Genomic DNA, 12,316 nt, shown 5'->3' with positions numbered 1-12,316 from the left:
CAGAGCAAAGATGGCTGATGTTGTCCATCCACAAGATGATGACAGAGACCGTATAATACACCCTTAGAGGAGGAAAAACTCAGCATAGTTTCTAACTACAGCTGATCAAATCATAATTGAACTGGTAAGTGACATTCTAAGTCGATCTCTCTCTCTCTCTTGTATGTTTTAGTGCTGTATTAATACCATAGGTAATTGTAATTGTAGTGTTGAGTGTAAGATGGGACTCGCATATTAGAATTGTATGTATTTTGTGTTGGCCACTCTTTGTAGAAGCATGAGTAACTTTTGGTTGGCCATCTGTTTGTTTTTAATGAGTCTCCTGTTTTTGTTAATGCAGACTAGTTCAGTAAAAAGAAAGAAAGAAGAAATGCCTGCATTTGATTAGTGTTTTTGCTAATTACAAACACAGCAGCAATCTGGTTACAATTGCATTGCTTTGGCTTTTTTGGGGTTAATTATTGTAATCTTCTGATTGCAACAGAAAAATATTCGAAAATCTCTGTAGACTGATGGCATTTCATGCCGTTCAGCCTTAAAATCTTAAAATGTCAGCAAAATCACCTGTTTGGTATAACTTTAGACATTACACATGAGAATTATTCAAATACTAGCTCTAAAGTGACTTTGGTGCATTAGCAACGGTTGCTGCTGTTTTGACGTCAGCTGCAGATGTGAATGAATGCCGGAAGTAGTTCCTCATACAAAAGGGTTTTCGGACTCTCCTTATTTGATTCTTTTCGGACTCTCCTTATTTGAACTGTTGTATAAACGCAACAACACACTCGTAGCAGTGCGATATGGTTGTATATCGTCACTGGTGGGACACTAAGGCATGTGGCTGCGCACGCCTCCCACCAGTGCTGATAAACAGCCATATCTCAATGCTAATCATGTGATACTGCTCAAATATATAAAGTTATCAGGATATGAGCGCGTTTCTTTTGTACAATTCTATTGTGAATTTTGTCATTTTGCCTAGCCCTGCATCTTAAAGCTTTTTTTGTTTGCTTGTTTTAAATTAATGCTGGGAAAAGATTAAAACGCATCCAAAATAAAAGTTTGCTTTGACATAATATATGTATGTGTATTATATATAATTATTATGTATATGTGGTAGAAACTAATCCATACAAAGTATTTTATTTAAATTTATATATCATTTGTATCATATACACATATTACATATCTAAACAAACATTTTCCCAAATATATGCATGCCTGTGTGTGTGTGTGTGTGTGTGTGTATATATATATATATATATATATATATATATATATATATGTGTGTGTGTGTGTGTATGTGTGTATGTATGTATCTCTCTCTCTCTCTATATATATATATATATACATACACACACACACACACACACACGATAGACACTAGACACACTTTATTTTGGATCTGATTAATAACAATTAATTACAATTTTTGCCTATCACTATTTTCAATATTAAGGTTTTTAATTACAAAATGATAGTGTAAATGAGCATCAAACCAGGACCAAGTGCATCTTTTGAGTTCATTGAGTTTGGTCCAAATGAAAGAAGAATACTAAACAATTGTGAACACACCCAAGTGAATTTACAGATTTGGTAGCAGTAGCAAGCTGTCATTACACCTATGATCTACTATTCAATCTTCAAGCTCAAGATTGAAACCTAGAACATTACCAACACAGACTTTTATGTAGTTTTTGAAGCAACCAAGCTGTTAACTAGACCAATTTAAAGACACTATAAAAAGTAAGTGAATTTCAATAACTTAATATATATTTTAAAACAATTGAAATCTGGATAACACAATTTTTGAGTTTTCAGTTAGCGTGAGAACCTAAATAATTACAAATAACTTTGAGGAAGTCACACTATTATTAACCTCAAGTCTAGAAACTCCGGAGGAAATGCATTCATACCACAAAAAGACAATCAGCTTTTGCGACAGAATTTATATTTTTGTTAAATGTTTATGGGTGTCTGACAGGTTGAACAATAATGTTATTAATATGGCAGAAGGCCTGATGAATCTTACCGTGGGACCAGGAGTGTAACGCATTCCTCCATCCATAGGGTCCATTTCTGAGAAACCACCAACAGAATCAAAATCAACACACCTTTCTCCTCACAGTTCTGCTGACAAAATAAGGCGAGTTACGTATGTTGAGCGGAAAAGTACAACAGGTTGGCTATTTTGCTTGTATCAGACGAGTGTAGAAAACAACACGCCCATAACAAGTGCAACTAAATAAAAATAAATAAATATAACGAATTCTTCGAAACGAAATCCTAAAACAAACTCTAAATGCTAAACAAAAGCACCTGGAGGATTAAAACAAGATATCTTCCACAGAGAGTAAAGATTATGTCGTCTACCTGTGAGATGAGAAGATATTTCCGGAGAGATTGGCGTTACACTGGGAGTGACTAATTCAGGCGATACTAGTCCAGGTGAGGACATTAACTACAAAATACATTTAAACCCATATCTAAACTACAAATGAGTAAAAGTATGGTGAATGATGCAGTAATACTGTTATAAAACGTCGTTTAGGTGTATCTTAAGCAGGAAATGATTGTTTAAAATGGGTATCGATGAGTGTTACTGTGCGGGGAGAAACTCACCTTACGCGGGCGTCGGAGGTGTTTCAGATTTTAGTGTACTCCCTACTTAGGCCACACGTTTAGGGATCTTTTGAGAACGCGCCAATGGGCTGATGATGATGTCTAGAAAGGGTGCTTGCTAGATTTTTAAACGCAGTCTCTGTTTTCCTTTAGACAGATACAAACTCGACATGCAGGTTTCTGTTGTGTTAAAATGGCGTTTCCACGTAAATGACGTTACTACTAAAAACGGTCTACTAAGTATTTTATATAGAATAAGAACCGCTTAAACATTAAACTGTAGACAAGTACATACACTTACATATTCAACAACATACTTTACATAACAATTTGAACATATCAGCTGTACATATAACCTTGTATAGAAATATACCTGTACATACACTTGTCAGTTTGTATATTTGCATTTACTACATCTATTTTTAAATATATTTATTTTCTGGGTTTTTTTTGTCCTGTCTCTGTAATTCTGTAGAAGCTCTGTCACGAAAACAAATTTCTTGTAGCCTATGTGTAAACATAACTGGCAATAATGATTCTGATTCTGACATATGTTTATTAACATTAGGCTATATAATTGGTCAAGACGCTTTTTATAACAATTAAAGTGTTTCAAATGTTAGTGTGTCCCGAATTTATTTATTTGTTTATTTTTATTGATTTATTGAGAATACCATACAATTGTGCAATAATTTAGCCTACTTTAGACACCAATTAAAATAAAAAATAAGAATTATTGCATATTAAATTAAATATTGAATAACAGTACAGCCCCAAATTACTAATTAAATATGATTTTAAGCCTATATTTTAAACATACATGAAAGTAAACACTTTACTAGCATTCATTCATTAATTTTCCTTCAGCTTAGTCCCTTTATTCATTAGAGGTCAGCACATGCGGAATGAACCGCCAACTTATCCAGCACATGTTTTAATCAGCGGATGCCCTTCCAGCTGCAACTCAGTACTGGAAAACATCCATACACTCTCACATTCACACACATACAGTACGGTCAATTTAGTATACTCATTTCAGCTCATGTCTTTGGACTGTGGAGGAAACCGGAGCACATGGAGGAAACCCACGCCAACACAGGAGAACATGTAAACTCCACACAGAAATGCCAACTGACCCAGCCAGGACTCGAACCAGCGACCTTCTTGCTGTGAGCAACTGTGCTAACAACTGAGCCACCATGTCGCCCACTTTACTAGCATTTCATTTATTCTTAAAAAATCAGTTTTGTATATTTTATTTGTTGCAAAAACTAAATGAATTGAACCATACAGTTGAAAATCTAATTGCTAAACTCAATTATTGAATTTGAAATTACATTAACAGTATAGAAAATAATGTAATTATAAAAAGGTGATCTCAAATGTAAGATTACAAAGAATGTGAAGGTAAAGTACTCCAGGAATGTACTGGCTTTCATCTGTGTCCCTACAAATAGCTTCAAGTTATAACATGACCTGTCCATGACAAAGAACATGCTTGTATCTGTCAGAGAACAGCGTGAAGCTCATCAGTGGCTTCAATGTGACATTCATTCATTCATTTTCCTTTGGCTTAGTCTCTTTATTTATCAGGGGTCGCCCTAGCGGAATGAACCGCCAACTTATCCAGCATATGTTTTACACAGTGGATGCCCTTCCAGCTGCAACCAAGTACTGGGAAATTCAATGGGACAGTAAATGCAAAAAAAAAAAAAAAAAGATTGTTGTGTCTACCATGCAGTATGTTATCTAATCTGTCTCCGCTTCTGCAAACAGTGCAAGCATATTGCACCACCACAAAATACTATTTGTCATTAATATTTTTATGTTTATGAGAAAAATAGATACATGCAAAGTCAAAGGGATTAATTACCCAAAACTGAAAATTCTGTCATAATTTACTCACACTTGTTCCAAATCTGTTTAACTGTCTTTCTTCTGTTGAACACAAAAGATGATATTTTGAATAAAAATATTGGAAATTTATGACTATTGACTTCCACAGCATTTGTTTTTCCCAGTATGGAAGCGCTCACCCATTTTTAACTTTCTTCAAAACATATTCCTTTGTTGTTTAACAGACAGACACTCAAAATGGTTTCAAACCACTTGAGGATGAATAAATAGTAGGTAAATTTTCATTTTTTGGTGAACTATCCCTTTAATTAGGCAATTGTATTTATTAACTTTATTGGAAGCTAATAATACACAGAATCCAATGCTCATTATTAACATTTTTTCAATCTTCAATTGTCTTATTTTGGTGAGCCTGTGGGAATTGTAGCCTCAGTTTCCTGTTCTTAGCTGACAGGAGTGGCACCCGGTGAGGTCTTCTGCTGCTGTAGCCAATCTGCCGCAAGGTTGGACATGTTATGCGTTCAGAGATGCCTTTCTCGATTGTAACGAGGGGTTATTTGAGTTGCTGTTGCCTTTCTATCAGCTGGAACCAGTCTGGCTATTCTCCTCTGACCTCTGGCATCAACAAGGCATTTGTGCCCACAGAACTGCTGCTCACTGGATATTTTCTTTTTCGGACCATTCTCTGTAAACCCTAGAGATGGTTGTGTGTGAAAATCCCAGTAGATCAGCAGTTTCTGAAATACTCAGACCAGCACATCTGGCACCAACAACCATGCCACGATCAAAGTCACTTAAATCACCTTTCTTCCCCATTCTGATGCTTGGTTTGAACTGCAGCAGATCGTCTTGACCATGTCTACATGTCTAAATGCATTGAGTTGCTGCCATGTGATTGGCTGATTAGAAAATTGTGTTAACAGGCAGTTGGACAGGTGTACCTAATAAAGTGGCCGGTGAGTATATATATATATATATATATATATATATATATATATATATATATATATATATATATATATCTGTATATGGACTTCAAACTCTGAGCCATTTATGAACCAAAATATTGTCCACACAACATCAAAATTTACTTGCATCAATATACTGACCACAGTGTGTTTGTACCTGGTCTTCCTCACATTGTGCAAACCCAATGTCCCCACAAGCTGGGTAATACAAGATACTCATCCACACACACAGCAGATGACATTTAAAGCGTCTCTGTCATATTTATTGACTATTGGATTGTGTAAATGCGGAGTGATGGGGAAGCAGACGGGGCATTGTGTTATAACAGCAAGCAGAAAAAAGATCATGTGGAGTTGATACTGATTTTACATTAACTACCTGTAGATCTGTGTATCTGTCCTCGTGGGGATGTCAAGCTGAGTGACATTCTGGGCTTTTCTAAGACATTTGTAAACAGAATTGAGTCTAATTTTGAGAGCATTTTGGTTGAAGTCCACATGAACCAGAAGTTGACTTTTATTTCAGTACGTTGATGTAGTGGAATGGCACGATGACTCAGTGGTTAGCACTGTTTCCTCACAGGAAGAAGGTCGCTGGTTTGAGTTCCAACTGGGCCAGTTGGCATTTCTGTGTGGAGTTTGCATGTTCTCCCCGTGTTAGTGTGGGTTTCCTCCAGGTGCTCCGGATTCTCCCACAGTCCAAAGACATGCGCTATAGGTGAATTGAATAAACTAAATTGGCCGTAGTGTGTGTATGGAGGAGTGTGCATAGGTGTTCCCCAGTACTGAGTCTTTTTTTTGTATGCTATTGTTTTTGTTATGCAATAAAAAAAATTAAAATAAAAAAAAATTGTAAGTTGCTATGCAAACCTTCAGGTTGACTTCAACAAAATGGGCACCACTCCAAACACAGAAGCAAATAAGCAGAATTTTTCGTGATAGAAAGATTTTGAAATGTATATAAAAGGGATTTCTAAGGGTAAAAATAGAAAAGCAAATAAAATGGTTATTATATTGCACAAAAATGTTTGTATTTTCTGTCCTAAATGTGCATTTAATAACTTGTGTTAATGACTAAAACTGGAAAAATATGTGTTATATATTTGAACGTAATTTGATAATTATGTACCCTAATTATGTTTTCTTTATTATTATTTTTTTTAACTTAATTTCTTCTTTTCTCATTTAATCCTTTTGGTTAAGGAATGTGAAGTGATTTTGTTGTATAATGAAACTGTACATGCTGGTTCTTGTTAATAAAGCAAAAAAGAAAAGAAAAAAAAAAGCAGAATTTCATTGAAGATTGCCTAAACAAACAAATTTTTAATTAATCGTTAATTATTCACCGGGGCGACACAGTGGCGCAGTAGGTAGTGATGTTGCCTCACAGCAAGAAGGTCGCTGGTTCGAGCCTCGGCTGGGTCAGTTGGTGTTTCTGTGTGGAGTTTGCATGTTCTCCCTGCGTTCGCGTGGGTTTCCTCTGTGTGCTCCGGTTTCCCCACAGTCCAAAGACATGTGGTACAGGTGAAATGGGTAGGCTAAATTGGCCGTTGTGTATGAGTGTGTATGGATGTTTCCCAGAGATGGGTTGCAGCTTGAAGGGCATCTGCTGCGTAAAACATGTGCTGGATAAGTTGGCGGTTCATTCCGCAGTGGCAAACCTGGATTAATAAAGGGACTAAGCCGAAAAGAAAATGAATGAATAATTATTGACCGGGCAGCACGGTGGCACAGTGGGTAGCACAATCGCCTCACAGCAAGAAGGTTGCTGGTTTGAGCCTCTTCTGGGTCAGTTGGCATTTCTGTGTGGAGTTTGCATGTTCTCCCGATGTTCATGTGGGTTTCCTCCAGGTGCTCCGGTTTCCAAAGACATGCGCTATAGGTGAATTGGGTAAGCTAAATTGTCTGTAGTGTATCTGTGTGAATGTGTAGATGTTTCTCAGCTGGAAGGGCATCCACTGCGTAAAACATATGCTGGATAAGTTGGCAGTTCATTCCGCTGTGGCGACCCCAGATTAATGAAAGGACTAAGCCGAAAAGAAAATGAATGAATGAATGAATAACAAAATGTTTCCTATGTCTTTCATATCCTACCAAATTTCTTTGATGTGTATAAAAAGATTATTGAATCAGTCTCACCTACAATAAATTCATGGATAAAGCATATATTCAGTAGTGTGGAAACAAAAAATACAAATTTGTATGATTTCTTACAGAGTAGCCTACTTTAAGCAAAGTAAACTGTTTCATATTTTCTTCTTATAACATCACTATAACCAAATAGTCTACAATAGATAGGAGCTTTACTATAACCCCAAAGTCTTTATGTTGGAAAGAGGTTGACGCCAATTATCTACCCATTTCGTAACAGACACACACCCAGCGAGAAAAAAAACAGTAGTTGACAGCTTGATGACCTCATTTCCGGTCGGTCCCTCGTTCAGTCGGCCGGTGGCGCGCTTGTTCATGTTTTACCGCTCGATCCCGTGCAGCGGCAGTTTGTCGGACACGCGCAACATTCCACGCGCGCTGAAAGCGGGATCAACGCACACAGTGAGGAAAACACAGCACAGAGACGCACACTACAACCGCCCGAGGACCGTTTACTGAGCTCTTCTCCGTTTCATAGCCTCGAAAATCAGTCCACAGCGGGATAATTTTAGCACAAATCCCTGCAGAGAGTGACCGTGGAAGATGGGTCCAGTCCCCGCCGTATCTGTGCTTATTCTGGCGATCGCTGTTCCGAGTCTAGCCGGATACATTGAGGTATGTGCGCACTAATATTTCACCCTGTTTCAAGCTTGGGCTATTTTGTTTACACACACGCGTTTCTCTTCTTAAATGTGTTTTTATTTAAAATTCCTGGTTTATAAATAATGTCAATTTAAAATCATTAGTATAGTAAACACCATTTAAAGTGCTCATGTCACATGTTATGATTATTTAGACCATTTGACAGAACAGAAACTAAATTATTTGAATATAAAATCTTAAATGACTGTCATTCTGCCTTTATAAGTTCACTTCACTATTTATATCTGTGTTTTTGTATTGGAAAGCTAAACCTCAATCAACATTAACGTTAATTCTCTCAGATAACGTGTCTGAATCTATCCGTAGTCAATGTATATACGTTTGTTTATCACTATATGTTTGGTTTCTTTATTTTATTATTGTAAATTTATTGTAACCTATAATGCTAGTTTGAATAATTGGGGATTATAGATAGATAGATAGATAAATAGATTATGGATCAGGTATAATTTATAGTTGGAAAACATCACACACTTTTCCTTTATGTCTTTTTCATGAATTTATATTTGTAATATGATATGATTTTAGTAGTTTGGGTAAGTAAAATGGACAGAAAAAATATATTAAAGAAAAATAGACTGTAATTTAAGGATCTTTCAGATTATTATACATGGTAATCAGGAATTGATTTCAAGTGTTCAAGCGATTGCATGACTCTTTAGGTAATAAAAAAAGGCTTGTTAAAGGGATGGTTCATCCCAAAATGAAAATTCCATCATTATTTACACCTCCTCCACTTGTTCCAAACCAGTTTGACTTTCTTTCTTCTGATGAGTACAAATGAAGATACAATGCTTGGCATAATTGAGATTACATCCCATTTTGAAAATGAATATTTTTATCCATTTCTCAGTGAAATGCAATGTATTTCAGTGCATTTAAAAAAAACAGATTTGTTAAACTTATACATTTATTAAAATAATATTTTAGTCAGCAAACAAATATAGAAAGTGAAAGATAATACAATTGAATTCAAACTAAATATTGCAATAAAAATTACAACCTACAAAATTTCAACTAAATTTTTCTAATTTTTGCTTATCTTGATTTTTCCCCATTTTTAAATTTGTAAATGTTACTATAACATATAAATATGGGTGTACTAGTTTTTGGACTGTTATCGTAAGTTATTTAGATGAGCTCTAGATTTGGCTTCAGCACTGACTAATCTAATGTATACACACAAATATAACATTGTATAGCTTCCTACTTAAAATATGAAATTACTTATATAGTTTACTTGTATATGTTGAGCACTGTATATTAAAGACTGCTGGAAACCAGTAACCCTTGAGTTCCATAGTAGAAAAAGCAAGTCAATATAGATTTACAGCTTTCTTCAAGATATATTCATTCGTGATCAACAGAAGAAAGAAAAGACTCACTAAATAATCACAATTTAAATTTTTTGAGTGAACTATCACTTTAAATCATGAGTTTGTATCTCTCCATCAACACCACCGTCAAGTGTTGTGAAACGTGTCAGTTGATTATACAGTAACCAAAATATGCGCATGAATTCTTGTGGTGTGTTAAAGGAAGTCAAGCTTACGGAGAAGCTCCAACACCTTTCCTAGATTGTCTCTGTGTGTTTTCTTTAAACCTAATCACAGCTGCCCTTCTCCTGGAGGCATTTTTGCTCTTTTATTTATTTATTTGTTTATATTGTACGTGTGTGTGCCAATAGTCTTTCTGATGGCATGCTCTTCCAATGAGAGCTGAGCCCGGAGGCATGATATAACCAATTATGAAACGATTCTTTTCAATTCCAGAAATAATGGCAGCGAAATAAATAATGAAATCTCTGTGTGTTCTAATTGATGCATTTAGAGCGTTACAGCGGTGCTTCTGAATATATGCACGCATCAGCATTACTGGAGAGAATCTGAGAATCATTTTACCTGCGAATCAATATTATGACCCTATTGTATTTCTCTTTTTTCTTTCTTAAACATTTGACTCCTTGTATCCTCGGTTGTTTACCTGATATCTCCTCAAGCATGCGGTTATTTTCAGGGAGAGGTGTGTGTGTGTGTCTTTTGCTGCTAGAGTGTTGTTGACCTCAGATCTGATTTATAACCCGGTCGGGAAAGTTCTGCAGAGGTTCTGCGCAGCCCTGAGCTCTTCCTGCTAACTGAATACAGGACGGCTGCATCTATCGAAACCTTCAGTTTCTCCCTCCCATGTAGCTGGGATGGGAATTACTCCTTCGCTTCTACCAGGTGCTGTTGTTGTAGTTTGCAGGAGACAAAGGGAATGTGTTAAAATCACACTGGGCTTTTTGTCTGTGTGTTGTTGATGCTTTGCTGTTAGATCTCTGAAGCTGATGGAAGCTCAGATTTGGCTTTTATTTTGTTTCCTCAGCTGTTTGATATGTCACTTTTTTTATTTTGTTGCAGTCATACGTTATATAACCATGACACATTCAGGCTCAACAATAAGCATTTTTTTTTCTATTCTCGATGGCTCTTAGGCTAAAACTTTGTTGTGATCAACAACTTGTGTAAAATTCGTAATACTATATATTTGGGGGTGAATAATTGTCACAATCATTTTGGATCCTTGTTTACTTTCTTTTTCTGTATGTTAAAATGTATGATAATATTCTATAGGGCTGCATGATTAATCAAAAAAAGATCACAATCTCGATTCGACCCCCACACAATCTTAATCCAGCATTTGTAGGATTCAGCCAATTATATTTTCAAGTTCAGGAGAGAAGCATAAAGGTGGTTGCACAAGTCTTCACATTGTTTTTTTTATTTGTATTTATTTTTTTATTTATTATTTTTAGGCGTTTTCACCTTTAATGACAGGACAGTGGAGATTTACAGACAGAAAAGTATGGGGAGGGGAAGGATCGGCAAAGGACCTCAAGCCAGGAATCGAACTCGGGTCGCCGTGAGCACTTTAGTGCTATATGTCAATGCACTAACCACTAGGTTATTGGCGCCGACCTTCACATTGTTTTATGTACATACTGTATTTATAAGGTAAAATTTACCCAAAATTGTAATTTCTGTCTTCATGTAATAATGTAATTGCGGCCGCGAGATCACATGTGAGCTCTACTTTAGTATACAGAACCTGCATAGGCTGTGAATAACAGGTAATAAAGTGCTAAAATAACGTTCATTTTGTTACACAAAGCGATCATTTGCCATGACATGAACAGCACTTAGCAGTAAAAGTGAAACCGAAAGCGCAAACGTCATTTAGCTGATCATATCGCATTTTAGAGTTCTGATTACGACAAGTATTTTATGTTTTTTTCTTTCATAGCAAACCCAGAGTGTTGTGCATGAAAAATGTGTAACATTGCATTAACAATTTAATGCAAGAGGGAATCAGATAATGAAAAATGTCTGATTTTTACCAGTAAAAATGGTCTAATAATGTTGTCAATGACAGATTGCAAACATGTCTCTAACACAATAAATCAATTTCAGAATTATGAATGGTTGTATTCTGATGTAACTATACTGTACATTAATGACCAGGACACATTTAAAGTCTGTTCAAGTCCATTCCAAGTCAATTCAAAATGTAGCATTTTAACCAACAGTAGACCTACACAAATGCCTAATATCATTGTTTTACCATATGTTCGGGAAATACCAATAATAATAGCCTACTTCTATTAATCTTTATTTTACATTACAGAATCGTGAGAAAATCGTGATCTTGATATTAAATAAAAATGTGGTAGAAGTGCGATTTAGTGTGTTTATGCAACAAGTATGTCTCCAACATTTATTAGATTTGCTAGGATTATTTATGATTGTCTCCAATAGACCTACAGAGCGGCATTAATGCTTCCTGAAGTAAAGTGAAACGGCCATAAACTCCAGCAAGATAAAAGTCCAATCCCAATTCTATTTTTGTACCCCTTCCCCTTCTCCTTGGCCCTTAAAACCGAGTGTGAAGGGGAAGGGATTCAAAATTTACCCCTAAGAAATGGGACAACACAACAACACTTGCACACGTCATCATATGTCATCGCGATCTCTTGCTTCATATGAGATCAGACGATCGGGACTGCTGTAGTTATTCCA

General features: G+C 36.0%; 2 protein-coding genes across 8 annotated transcripts in view; one reads left to right on the top strand and one right to left on the bottom strand.

Moving 5' to 3' along the window:
- Nucleotides 1–2,642, bottom strand: part of st14a (ST14 transmembrane serine protease matriptase a) — a 39,666-nt gene extending 37,024 nt beyond the window's left edge. The window contains exons 1-2 of one of the 4 annotated variants that reach the window (XM_056478172.1): nucleotides 2,623–2,642; nucleotides 2,033–2,130 (exon numbers count right to left, since the gene is read on the bottom strand). In XM_056478172.1, the coding sequence (XP_056334147.1) occupies nucleotides 2,033–2,077 (45 nt within the window). In that variant the 5' untranslated portion in view covers nucleotides 2,078–2,130; nucleotides 2,623–2,642. Of the gene's footprint in view, nucleotides 1–2,032; nucleotides 2,134–2,373; nucleotides 2,588–2,622 lie in introns of those variants that run through there. The other 3 variants (XM_056478171.1, XM_056478170.1, XM_056478169.1) reach the window with 3 other exon arrangements.
- Nucleotides 2,643–7,946: 5,304 nt separating this feature from the next.
- The window catches only part of aplp2 (amyloid beta (A4) precursor-like protein 2), a 169,188-nt gene continuing 164,818 nt past the window's right edge, over nucleotides 7,947–12,316 (top strand). Inside the window, exon 1 of one of the 4 annotated variants that reach the window (XM_056478775.1) lies at nucleotides 7,947–8,213. In XM_056478775.1, coding sequence (XP_056334750.1) covers nucleotides 8,142–8,213 — 72 coding nt within the window. In that variant the 5' untranslated portion in view covers nucleotides 7,947–8,141. The remainder of the gene's footprint in view (nucleotides 8,214–12,316) is intronic. The other 3 variants (XM_056478774.1, XM_056478772.1, XM_056478773.1) reach the window with 3 other exon arrangements.

This window comes from Danio aesculapii, chromosome 18 (assembly GCF_903798145.1).
Source record: "Danio aesculapii chromosome 18, fDanAes4.1, whole genome shotgun sequence".
Classification (NCBI taxonomy): Eukaryota; Metazoa; Chordata; class Actinopteri; order Cypriniformes; family Danionidae; genus Danio; species Danio aesculapii.
This window is presented reverse-complemented; position numbering and strand designations above follow the sequence as displayed.